This window comes from Nicotiana tabacum, chromosome 5, assembly GCF_000715075.1.
Source record: "Nicotiana tabacum cultivar K326 chromosome 5, ASM71507v2, whole genome shotgun sequence".
Lineage (NCBI taxonomy): Eukaryota > Viridiplantae > Streptophyta > Magnoliopsida > Solanales > Solanaceae > Nicotiana > Nicotiana tabacum.
Genome location: NC_134084.1, coordinates 162417298 through 162430538, shown reverse-complemented (window position 1 = coordinate 162430538; position 13241 = coordinate 162417298). Strand labels below are relative to the sequence as shown.

Sequence of the window (13241 nt, the reverse complement as noted above, 5' to 3'; positions counted from 1 at the left end):
AGGATATAAAAGTTATGAAGTGGAAAGAGGGAAACACTTTCCCAAAAATATATTATGATTAGAAAAGAAAGGAGGAGAGAGAGAACAAGATGAAGTCGAATGAAAGAGAAGGAAAGTGGAAAGCTGACCCCATTTAAAATATATGTAATATACTTACTTTATTACAAATGGAGTATGGAAGAGGCAAAATACATAAGTACCCACCTAACTTATCGCTCAAACCCCTTTTATATATTTTCTGTGGACGATAATAATATTACACACGCAACCTTTTAAAATTGTGCCTAATACACACTATTTTTGCCAGATGGCACGCGCGTGTTTAACAAAAAAAATGAGCGCGTCAAACCAATGCATTATCTGTCCAAGTCCTTATATAAGCACACGTGTCTAAATCTTATTTGTCCACTTATTTTTGTTAATTTAATAATTAAATGAAAAGAAAATGATATCCAAGCTCTTCTTCCCCATTTGGAGCCCTCCCCGGAAGCCGGCGACAACCGCAGCCTCCTCATCTCCTCCCTCTAGCATCTCCTCTAAGAAGATGTCAGCCATAACTCGTAATACCGGCAACGACCTCAAGCAACAAGCCGAGAACTCCATTGCCAGGTCATTAGTTTCACTGTCAGTTCATGATCGATGAGCTCAGATCTTCTCCGCGTGGGTGGAGCTATCAGATCTTTCGGCAAGCTGGTGTTCTTCGTTCAAATCTGGTCTCGTTTGGTTAAAAAAAGGCAAACAACAACGACCTCCATTTTCGACCACTGTTACAGTGGCAAACCCATCGGTGACAATGGTGATTCCACAGCAAACAAAACCTAGAAACTAAAAAAAAATGAAAATTTTATAGACTAAAAAATGGTGAAAATTCATGTTAATATTTTGTTCTGGTGGGGATTTTCCATGGCTGATGGAGTTTAGAGGAGGAGGTCGACGAGTTTGGGGTTCAGAAGAAGATGAGAAACGTGGTGGGGGGCTTTGTTTCTTTTAAATATTATCAATTGGTGTAAATTTAGTATTTTCTTTTTTTTCTTGAGTTAGGACACGTGTCACGACCTTATTGGCACGTGACCTCACACATATTTTGAAATGCTGGTCAAGAAAAAAATGGTGTGTACTAACTACACTTTAGAAAGGTTGCATGTGTAATATTATTATCGTCCACAGAAAGTGTGTAAGGGGGATTTGGACCATAGGTTAGGTGGGTACTTATGTATTTTGCCTATGTAAGATGAGGTAGTTTGACTTGACACGGAGTTCAAAAAAAATTAACTATGTAATTGATGCATATTTTTAATGATTTTGAGAAAATGATTTGAAAGGAGTAATTAATGTTGTGGGCATAACAGGAAAAAGGAAATTGTCTTTTATTGATATGCTAAAAGTGACAAGTAAAAGTGAAAATCTATTTTTAGAATATTGGACGAGTAAAAATGAACGAAGGAGAGTAAATTATTTTTCAATTGTAGAAATGTATCATTCTTTTTGGAACGGACTAATAAGGAAAGCATGTCATCTAAATTGAAATAGAGAGAGTAACCAGGATTATGTGGCTATGTGAAATGCGAAATGGTCACTAGCAACATCTTTTAAGATACCTGCTTCCAAATTGGACAATCCACTAGTGAAAACATCACCAATCAATATTAGCTAATCTGTGATTTGGCCTTACACATAAAGGATGTGAAAGACCTGTTCAATCAGAATATTAATGTAACCCACTTTGGTTGTATATAGCTAACAAAAATGTTTATGCATAATACAAAAGATACCATGAACAAATGAAACTGCATTGTATATGCTGCAGACTTCTGGTTTTCTTGTCAAACCCCAGAAGTATACCGATAGTGGAGCATCAAATCAAACATTTCATGAGTATGGAAGCCTTGATTGCAAACGATCTGTTGAAGGATCAGACTGAAATATCAATTCCTGAAACATTGCCCTCGCTGTAGTGACCAATAGAACTCATTCTGGCTTTGCTATTGATGGCTTCTGCAACCAGAAGTACATGACCTTCACTATACAGAACGGACTTTCCCTTGATGCATCTAAATCAACAGCTTTTGGAGATCAATTCCAAATACGTCAAGTTCTTCCTGCTGTATATTGCTGGAGCTAACATGGGATGCAGATTCGTGAAGGGCAGCATATGTGAACAATGGCAACAGCATCCATCTGTGCAAAAACTCCAATCATAATCCAGATGGCTGTAATAAAAAAAAATACCACAACTGGTTAAAGGTCGCACTTTTTTTTTTTGAGATGGAAAGAGGAAGCAACTTCAAGGGAGAAACTTAATGTCCATGCTTACTTTCATGAAGATATATGAATTTGCTAAACAAGTTGGAATAAGGAAGATTTCTAGGAACTCATACAAGGAGACATCCTCGAGAAAGCAGTCAGGAGCAAATTAGCAAGCTCAATGCACCTTATTGACTTGACAAATAATTTGAAAATAAAGAGAAAGATAAAGCTCTTCTGCTTCTACCAGTGCTTCCTATAATATGTAGTGATTTTGTGCAATAAGAACGTTACTGAACTAAAATACATATACAACATACTTAAACATCTTAACATGCATTGCTTGATGATATATTTTAATCAATATCCACGTATCCCGAATTTAAGATTAGAAATATCGCATTGTGACATCAAGTGTCTGCATTCCAGGAGGACCATGCTGCAAACAAAAAGAAGATTTCGTCACAATCCAATACTCTTCTGGTGACGAAAACTTCTGCTGGTTGAAGCACCTTTTAACAAATCAGCTTTTGGGAATCAATCAGTCACAATCCAATACTTAGATGACAGAAATATAATTAACATATTTATTGAAGATTTCGCATCCACAATCAGAAGTGTTAGTACTTAATCAGGTCTTTTCTATCCTTAGGATTTTGCCTCACTGATTTATGGTTGAATCAGATAGTTTTCAACATTCTAAATTTGAAGCATCTTTTGGTCAAAAAGCACTTCGTTTGCAGGTTTGAGAAGTACATGGAACAGAATGTAGATAATGGATACATTCTATTCCTGATCTAATAGGGTGTGTTTTTCCTTTTATCATATTAGACTACTTTCTTAAATTATAATGAAAAACATAACTGATTTAGTTTACAGTTTTCCCATGCTTAGTCCCCCTCCCCCTCGATCTTCCCATTGGATGTCAGAGAACTAAGTTAAAATACATCCAAGTTTGAAACCCCTCCTTGAACTAGCAGCCTTTATATCAAATCCTCTACCAAGAAGTAAAAAGCTACTAAAGGTTCTTAAGAACTTTTTTTTTTTGGGTTAAAGGGGATTGAATATATTAAAAACTAAATGGATAAAATAGGTGCATCAGAGGGGAAATTTGCATCCCCCTGTAGAATCCCCCGTAAGAAAGCATATGATATACTACTCCCTCCGGTCCACAACAAGTGACTTTTTGGTCTTTGGCACATCCCTTAAGAAAATACTAACTCCTAGAAAAAAAATAAGTGTCTCGACTATATATTACCCTTAATTAAAATTTGTATATTGTTAACTTGACACATTGGGATGTGTAAATAAGGGCAAATTTGAAAAATTAAAGTTAATTCATTCTTGATTTGAACCAAATTAAAAAAGCCAAAAAGTCACTTATTGTGGACCGGAGGGAGTACTATATAGATAAATTTAGCTTCCTCTGCACCAGAAGGCATTTATTCTAACTTCAGTTTCCCCAACAGTTATTTTAAATGGCTTTATTCTGAACACAGTTGATAAGGAACTAAACTTATATCCAACTGCAGCTTGATACATACTTCCACAATTGTGTAAAAAAGTTATAAAATAATAGGTGTAAGCTAAGTAGGTAATACAAAGGCAAATTCAATATAATGCCATGCAAGCACAAGCCATTATTACTCAACCAGTGTCATTTAAGGAAGACAATAGTGGTGGATACAAATTACTAAACCAAGGAAAAGGAGGACAATGGACGAGAATATACCAGCATGGAATTCGACTAGATCTGTATAAGCAATCATTGGTGACACTAATCGTCTTTCACAGAGTTTGAGTGCACAAGCCTCTGAAACCTATTTGATAATTCTTGGTATGAATGAACTTCAGATGGAGGCACTTGTCTAATGGCGGCCTTCAGATGTTTCATTGTTATTTCAGAGGCATCAAGGCTTTCCTGATACCAAAAAAGTTAGTACAGAGGAAAATATGCATAAACAGAAAGAGGGGGCGGAAGGAAGATGTATAGACAGTAGCCACAAAAGAGTAAATTTACTTCAATTGCTGCAATAGCTGCTTCACGACATATCAGAGATATGTCAGCACCAGTACAGCCGCTCGTTAGCCGAGCTAGGTCTTTAATGCATATGTCAGAACTGCATGGCATCTTCTGCAAATGTATGTGGAATATTGCCTCCCTGTCTTTTTTATCTGGAGGTCCGACATACAGCAATCGATCAAAGCGTCCTAACAAAAATTGCAGCACAAGCAGCACACAAGGTATTGGTAGTAGTAGCAGAATTCAACATGAAAGGTAGTAGCAGAACAGAGGATTTCACCTGGTCTTAGAAGAGCAGGGTCAATCTTGTCTGGCCGATTTGTTGCAGCAATAACAGTGACATTAACTCTCTGGTGCAAACCTTTAACAAAAGAAATGTAAAATTCCAGCTTAAAACGATTAGAAACTTTGACAATCAAGAGTTCCTCATACATAAAAAACTGAGACAATTTTGATCTGCTTTGCCCCGTTAGAATCCTATTTCTACCAATTAAACTAAACCATAGATTACGAGCAGCGTTGGCATTTGTATTAAAGGACTTAAATTTTTAGTCAAGAAAAAGAAAATCATATAATGGAATGTCAGTGCCTTTCTCTTCCCCCAGCTACCCGTTAGTGCCTCAGGTTTAATGTGGAGATAAGAATCTCATGTTATACATGCTTAGGAATGATTTTACACAACAAGATATTCAAGAAAATACGTCTCTAGGACCAAATCACTCTTGTAGCCCTCAGCACTATATTACTCCTCCGGCTATTAAAAGACATCCTTAGGCACCTGCTTCCGACGTGAACAAATAATGGCATTGACTCACTGATAAAAAAGAAGAAAAACTATATTATACACTCTACCATGTTAAAAGTGATTGACATGGCATAGTTACTTCATGCAGACCCTTCAAAAATCACTGAAAAGCCTTCTAAAACCTGAACTTATGCATCCCGAATACATACTCCTATGTGATGCTTGAAAAGTTCATGTAACATTTCTGTGTCTTGGCACTGTAACCTCAGCTTCAACCCTCCTGAAGCTCACCACCCTAAACAGGTCATTCATACCCAACCCAAAAGTACCTGGTTTTTTTTAACATCGGAACTTGCGCAGCATAAGGAAAAGGCACAAAGAGGGGAGGCAGTGTCTAGTATATGGCATTGATCTTGATTCATTACTTAGAAATTCTTTCCTAACCCAATGAAAAACATAGAGTGCCTAGTATATGACGTTGATCTTGATTCATTAATCTTAGAAGTTCTTTCCCCACCCCATGAAAAAGGTAGTTACTATCCCTTTAAATTTTGAAGTGGGAACTTTGATAGAATGGTAATCTGGTTTCATTTCAAATTCTGCTTAGTCAAATGGCCACCAACTAAACTTGCTGACCTAAACAAACAAGATCACCCACTAATGTTCTTCAATATAGTTCAAGTGTTGACAGCTGAGAAGTCCTTTAAATGTGGAACACTCACCATCTAATTCAATAAGAAGTTGACTCATGACCCGATCTGCCACAGAAACCCCATCACTTTCTTTGCCACGTACAACAGCAAGGCCATCTATTTCATCAAAAAATATAATTGAGGGAGCATTTGCCCTAGCCTTTGCAAATAAAGTTCTGACAGCTTTTTCTGATTCCCCCACCCATTTACTGTAAAGCTCAGGGCCCTTCACTGCAAGAAAGTTCAACCCTGCTTCGGAAGCAACTGCACGAGCTAACAATGTTTTGCTGCATCCTGGAGGACCGAACATCAAAACTCCAGTAGGGGGACGAGTGCCAATGCGCTTGAAAGCCTCCTGGTGTTTCTGAGGCCATTCAACAGCTTCTATGAGCTGCATCTTCACCTCCCTCTGTCCTCCAACATCATTCCAGCTTACCTTTGGAACCTCAAGTATAACCTGATATTAAGAGGAACCAAGTCAGTACAGGGCAGACTGCAATTCCAGATGTCTACAAATGGTCCTTAAGCAAATCTGTTGAAATAACAGGCAGCATGAACTTCAAGTGGAAAAGCAGGAAAAGATGATCAATTGCAAAGTATATACAGATAAACTTAATTACAGGATGTAAGAATCCATGACTAAACTTGCATCATACCCCTACCGCACTAAATTAACCAAAGACAAGTTAAAAGTTGACCCTTTACATAAACCAACTCATGAATGCAATTTGACTGGGTTCAATCCCAGAACTGCTAGCTCGCTGGCCTAAAACCATTAGAAAAATAGCCTGTTTTCTGAAACTTGTAATCATACAAATATCTGAATATGAAAAGCACATCAACATAGAAAGCATCACCAAATTTAATAACTATGTTTAACAACCAAAAAAACTCTAAACACGTAAAACATACCTCTCTCATGGCACTTGGCCTTATTTTCATTCTAGCCTTTTCAAAATCCTTATAAGTGATCCTAAGAGTGTCTGTTTGTTCCATGCAAGTAAAGTTTCTTGGAATATCTGATGAGATACATGCTTCTGAAATAGATGAAGATGCACCCTCGAAATCACTGTCAGAAGAGAGGTCTTTATTATCTCGCAAGTAATGGGTACCATTCCTGCCAAGGCGTCCATCAAATGCTCGAATTGAAGGTTTACTATGAGTATTGCCAAAGCATGTCTTTGACTCAACATGTTCACGAAGACAATTCAAAGCTGCTTCGTTGCACAGAGCAGCTAGATCAGCGCCCACAAAACCATGTGTAGCTGTTGCAAGGTCTTGAACATCCTTTTCCAGAAGAGCATGTTCCATTTCACTCATCAGTGTATGTAGTATTTCATACCGTTGTCTGGCAGATGGCACGCCTAAACATATTTTTCCATGAAATGAGAAAGGGTCATATATCACATCAAAAACATAATAGCTAACGCAAAAAATACTGACTATGCTCAGCCGACTCGCAGCAAGAATATGAAGAGTAACAGCAGTAATGACTGGTGGATGAAGTGACAGAATCTTAGCATCAAAATGTCTTGACCTCATTCAATATTACATTTAGGAACTCCTTAATTGCGTTCAATTACCATCACAATGTTGAAAATCAAAATAGAAACCAACAAATAAGTTGAACAAGGGGAGGGAAGGCATTCCATTAGAAAGAATGTCTCACTATCAGTACGAAAAGAAGCAAAACGACAAATTGATACAGCAAAAGTCAGATCCTGTTCAGAGACGAGATACTACAATAGGAGAAGAAGAATTGACATGTAATGTACCACAATAGGAAAAAAAAAATACATCCATCCTAACATATCATGAGCATTCACAAGAGTTTCCTTGTCTCTGTCTCTTGTTCTTTTTCTTTTATTGTTTCTCTAGTGGGGATGGGGTGGGGCGGAAGTGAACCTCCTTTCTTAGGAACTTGAGAAAGAAGATTAAATAATTCTATGAGCGTCCAACAATTTCCAGTAGATACCGAAGAGCAAAAAATATAAGAGGCAAGAAGCCTAGACTACACTAGAAGAAGACACAATCAGCAAAATCTTTCTTCTCTCCGAGTCTAATAGACTTAGCTTCTTTTTTAGGCCCAGTACAATTTTATTGACCCCATTTCCTTCAGTAACAAAGTTTCCACTTCTGGAAACTCAAATCAACATGGAATTACACTGGATCACTTTCTCCGTGATATGAGATCTCACTTGCTTTTAACTGTTTAAACTATTATTTTCAACATCTCGACCTAGCTACATGCACAATTTGGACTTTATGCTTAATCTCCTCAAATAGGATCATTTAATGGAGGTACCTGCAAACATACATCAAGCTCAGCTCCTGGAATCATCCCCACCCAAAGACTTGGTAATATTTGTCAAGGAGAAGAAAGACGGGAAGAACCAACAAATAGTCATGTAAAACCAATATGGCGACTTTGGTATAAGCACTTCTAGAATCTAGACTTAGGTTTTCATAATTTAATGTCTAGTCCATTTCTGCAAATGATTAGGTCCCAAAACAATAATTTATAAGGAGATTTTGCAGTGACCTATTTCAATTTCCCTGTCAAGTCTTCCAGGTCGTCTAAGAGCTGGTTCCACACTGTCAGGTCGATTGGTTGCAGCAATAACAAGTACTCCATCAGCTCTTCTTATTCCATCCATCAAGTTTAACAATGTAGCTACCATTCTTTGGGAAAGCTCTTCACCTGCATCTTTACGAGCAGGCGCAATGGCATCCAACTCATCAATGAAGACCTGTAAATGAAAATGGCTCTGGGTTATGGAAAAGTTAATCAATTGACAAGATTTGTATTACAGCAAAGATACAGAAATCAAATTGACTTTTATACGGCCAAAGAAAAAAATAAGGTTAGTTAACTAAATTCAGTGTCAATCCCATAGTTTAGACATACTAGGCTATGCTAATCTCAGACATAGTTATCCATTTTTCCATCTGCACAGTTTACTATCTGAGGCAATAGAGCAACTCCTATCTTCTGTACTAGAGTCCAATACCCGAAGTAATCAGACATCATAGAGCAAGTGTCCAAGAATAACTTAATGGCTAGCACGAATCTGACACAGCAACATTCAATAATCTCTATGTTACCTTCTCAAAGACAATCAACAATCTCTACATATTGTGTATCTTGAAGGATAATGAGAAGTCCATGCAACATAACTTGACAATGATGGGACAGTGCTTCCATCTTTTAATTCCGTTTAAAATCTTTTCTTATAACACTGCTTCCATCTATTACCAATTTGCTTTTACCTATTCAAAAAGAATATTGCTTTAGGAAATCCACGAGTTGTTTCTATCAGAAAAAAAAAAGTTCATTCAGTTGAAGGGAGCAAACCACAATACTAGCTTGCAGAGCTCAAATGTTAGCTTAGAGATTCCGCTGTAGCACTGACGATTCCAAATATAGCCTATCATAATTTATGAATGAGATATAATCAAGAGTTACAGCTTCATGAACTACCCAGGTGCAATGCATTTCTAACAGGAAGATCTAAACTAGATATAAGATTCATGGCTCAGGACTAAAACGTAGTACCTTCAAAACCGATGCGAAGTAATAAAAGGAACCACCAAAACTTTTTGATAAGGTAAAGATTAAAGGAACCACCAAAACTTTTAAATGGACTTCTGATAGTTTCTCGTCTATAATTCATACATTTCAAAAAGATTGTTTTTTTTTAAGAATTACATTTCAAAAAGATTCTTTCCTTGAGATCACAAGAATCGATATCTCGTTGTGACTTCCTACTACCGAAGTTCTATTTTCCATTTTGTTGGCATTGCACATTAAGACACTTTAAGCAGTGAGACTTCAATTTCAGTTATTGTGACAATTGAACTCAAGCAAATTTACTATTTAAACAGAAGATATCTGAACTGTAAGAACTGAGAAAGCAAACCACGGCAGGAGCTGCTTGACTCGCTGAATCAAAGACCTCGTTCAGTGCCCGTTCACTTTCGCCATAATATTGACTAATTACTTCAGGCCCATTGACAGAGAATAGGTTTACACCAGCTTCATGAGCACATAATCGCGCCAAAGCAGTCTTTCCAGTTCCAGGTGGGCCATGAAGAAGTACTCCCTTTGTAGGCCGTAAACCCATGCTGAAATATTGACAACTGAACATCAGCATATGATAGAAAAACAATACGACATGGACATTTTCTACATAGAATGATTTTGTTATATTGGTGTAGTAAGGAAGCTCATTAGCAGTGGTCATGCATCAAAGATATGCATTCGCTTTCAGAAACTCCAATGATTTTCCTAGAGAACAAACTACTCTTCCCCCAAAAACAGAAAGGAAAAGCGGAAAGCTTCAATTTCTGGCAGGAAATTTGAAAATATATTCATGTTATTATCAATGTGCTGCAACAACGGTAAATCTCACGGTAACTGTATATCAAGCTGGAAAAAAGGACTAGTTGAAACAAAAAAATTCCACCAAATAAGGCAGTGAACATTTGTCATACTGCACAAAGAAAAATTTAAAACCCATTATCGTAAAAAGGAGAATATTTCAGCACAGAAATTTTATGTAAATCGAAACCACTTTTTAAGGGAAAAATTGCATATATATAGGTTCTGAGTCCAAATGCCATTAACCAAAGTTATATCCTTCTAAAGAAAAACTGACATTTACATTAGAAAGAGAGCATACCTAGCCATAGTACCTTTCACAGCTGATGATATTATTATGTCCATTAGAACTGCAAATTCTTCAGAAAGACCACCCAATTTTGGGTAGTCAACTCCATCCTTACTGTTGATATTTCTATGTTCAAGCTCTGATGGTGATAATCTTCTAATGGGAGTTCCCATATCAGTATTCTGGGGTAAATGTAGAACTACTTTTGTTTTGTGATCTACAGAGAAAGCAACATTCACATACTCCCCCAAACTTTGTTGAGGAGAAGCACCTGTAACTTGGAAAAAACACAGCCTTGAAAGCAGTGGGACAATCACAAGATTTCCAGAGAGTAAAATACGAGAATACAACCACGAAGCTGTACAGGTTTGTACAAGTTTCTTTGAATGGTCATCTACCAAAACTTCTCTTATATTGAATATGTTGCTAGACATGCCACCTACATCAGAAGAAATTAACACTGATTCTTGATCCTTGGGCGTATTGAACTCCCTGGTGCCAGGAGAATTAAGTCTAGAATGAGAGTGTAATGGAGTCCTTGGAGATGAAACCCTCATAGACTCAGCTCGACCATTTATTGTTTCAGTGGTTGAATATTGAGGGGATATGGAGCTGTTTATCGCAGATTTTCCATTACGAGATACCAGCAACAAAGATAGTTCCTCGCATTTACTAACGGAAAGGGAACTAACTTTATCATTGGACAGTCGATTGCTTCCATTTGCAATACTTCTTATGGTATGATCCTCGATAGGATGAACAAAAATGATCCTACCTGAGGCAGGAGAACCCATACTCCATGAGAGGCTTGAAGATAATCGTGCTCCATCTTTTAAAACCTGCAAAGAGATCAATGTCAAGTCAGTGAAAATTCTATCATTTGGTGCTACAATCCACCTCTCTTTAAATACTTTTGAAAGAATAAGTATCTAAAATAATACTCAGATTCAACAAATACTATAAGCTAACATCAGGTTCAGGAAAATATTATAACGATTTCATGAAGCCTAATAATCGCTCTGGAACATCGCTGTGTTTTCATTTCAAGTTCAGGATAAAATAAACACTTAAACAATCTCCAGGTTTATATGCTTATTTGCCAAACTAAGTAACAGGGACTGGATAGTAGAGAAATTGGAAGAATGAAACAAACATTTGCATCCAAACCTTACAAGAAGGGAAAACAGTCGCAAGAGCAAAGAAGTTTCCTGCTTCATGAGCCACGTTTTCTGTATCCTCAAGCCCAAAATGCCGTGTACACTCATCTACTAATGAGCTAAGCAGGAAGTTACTTTCATATTTCCTCGAAGAAGCAAGGGATACCTGTTAACATTGGAAAGTAAAATAAGATCAAACTCTATGAAACCAATAAGTGTTTAACTCCATAGTATTGCTGAAAATTGATTACACGCACTTACAATTAACTTATGCAGCACATCCATAAATGTAACAAAAACATGTGCAAAGCACCCGAAAAGCACATCCCTTGACAACGCACCTTTCCCAAATCACAAACCAGCTCAAATATCTATTCTTTTATAAGAAATATTTCCTTAAAATTTATGTTGTTATACAAATTTTAAAATTTTCCCCTTATTCACCATTTATCTGGATCAACAATCCATATCAGAAGCTACTTCATCAGCAAAGTTGTGGTTTGGACTTTCAGTTTGTAATTTGGTGTCACATGGCCAACATCTTCTGTAGGATAATTCTTTTGACAGATGTGAAAGAGAAAATAAATGCAGCTCTTTTTTAATTGTTCTCATGGACATTCTTTCGGGTGAAAGAGGCTCATATTAAGTTCCAAGTCGAGCTCAAGTCATAAACTAAGAAAAATATAGAACTCAAATTAGTCACAAATGAATTAAGTCTATTAACCAAATTCAGGCACAATAAGAATTATTTATATCACAAACACACACACACACGCACACACACACACACAACACAAGACACACACACACACACACAACACAAGACACACACACACACACACCGAGAGGGAAATTCATATGCATATTTTAGAGGGGGGGGGGGGGGAAGCAATATTTTTGAAATAGAACAATAGAGATGAAAGAAAAAAAACGAATTTTACCGATACAATGGAGCCAGGGGAAATAGAAGAAGAAAGCATGGAAGATTCGGAAAGCCAAATTTTACAGCCTTTAGTATCCACAGTTTCAACAGCATCTTCTGAAATTCGACCAATGAAAGCTGTTTTCGAAATCAAAGACGGGAACTTTCTAGAAGCTTCTTCAAGACGGAACCTTCTAATCTCTTCTTCACTGAATTCTTCACCGTCGGATGAAACTGATGGAGTAATAGTAGAACTCACTTCTGATTGTGAAAGCCTTGATGCTGAATTTTTATTCTTCTTCTTTGAGGGCATTTTCAAAATTGAATAAATTATACTTAGAAACAACAATTGATATTTTTGATGAAAAAGTTTGTGAATTGAATTGAATTTCTTTGTATATCTGCTGCTGCTGCTCAAAGATTTGAAGGTGCAATGGTGTTTAAACCCTTAACAGAGGTTTAGCGCTTGGGAGAAAGAAGTGTAAAATACTATTCAGGTCCCCAACTTTGTTCTGGATTTGCGCTTTTGTCCTCAAAAACTTCTTATTTTTCAAATGGATCGTGCATTAGCAGTCCCTTTCTAGTTTCGTTTTTCCTTTTTCTTCTTTCATTTATTAAACAGGCAGAATAGCCTAAATGGCACTTGTACTTCACCCACTTTGTCATGCCGGTTCCCAAACTTAGATATTTGCCAATTGAATACTTATACTCAATCAAAACGTGAATAATAAATGTTTATCCAACGTGGCTTATCCTATGTATCATATGTGGCTTCAGTGTGTGATTCA

At 37.0% G+C, this 13241-nt stretch overlaps 1 protein-coding gene across 4 annotated transcripts; it reads right to left on the bottom strand.

The window, feature by feature from the left end:
- Positions 1-1549: 1549 nt before the first annotated feature.
- Positions 1550-12967, bottom strand: LOC107769727 (calmodulin-interacting protein 111). Of its 4 annotated transcripts, none has more exons than XM_075254287.1 (11): positions 12473-12967; positions 11547-11697; positions 10387-11213; positions 9625-9829; positions 8247-8454; positions 6617-7068; positions 5735-6161; positions 4548-4628; positions 4265-4455; positions 3977-4165; positions 1550-2210 (listed from the first exon to the last, which is right to left on the bottom strand). In XM_075254287.1, the coding sequence occupies exons 2-10, from the start codon at positions 11637-11639 to the stop codon at positions 4022-4024; spliced, it is 2628 nt and encodes an 875-aa protein (XP_075110388.1). In that variant the 5' UTR covers positions 11640-11697; positions 12473-12967; the 3' UTR covers positions 1550-2210; positions 3977-4021. The 4 variants fall into 4 exon arrangements, with proteins under 4 accessions (XP_075110388.1, XP_075110385.1, XP_075110386.1 ...); XM_075254284.1 differs by having other exon boundaries at positions 11542-11697; positions 12473-12957; XM_075254285.1 differs by having other exon boundaries at positions 4265-4419; positions 11542-11697; positions 12473-12957.
- Between the last annotated feature and the right edge of the window lie 274 nt (positions 12968-13241).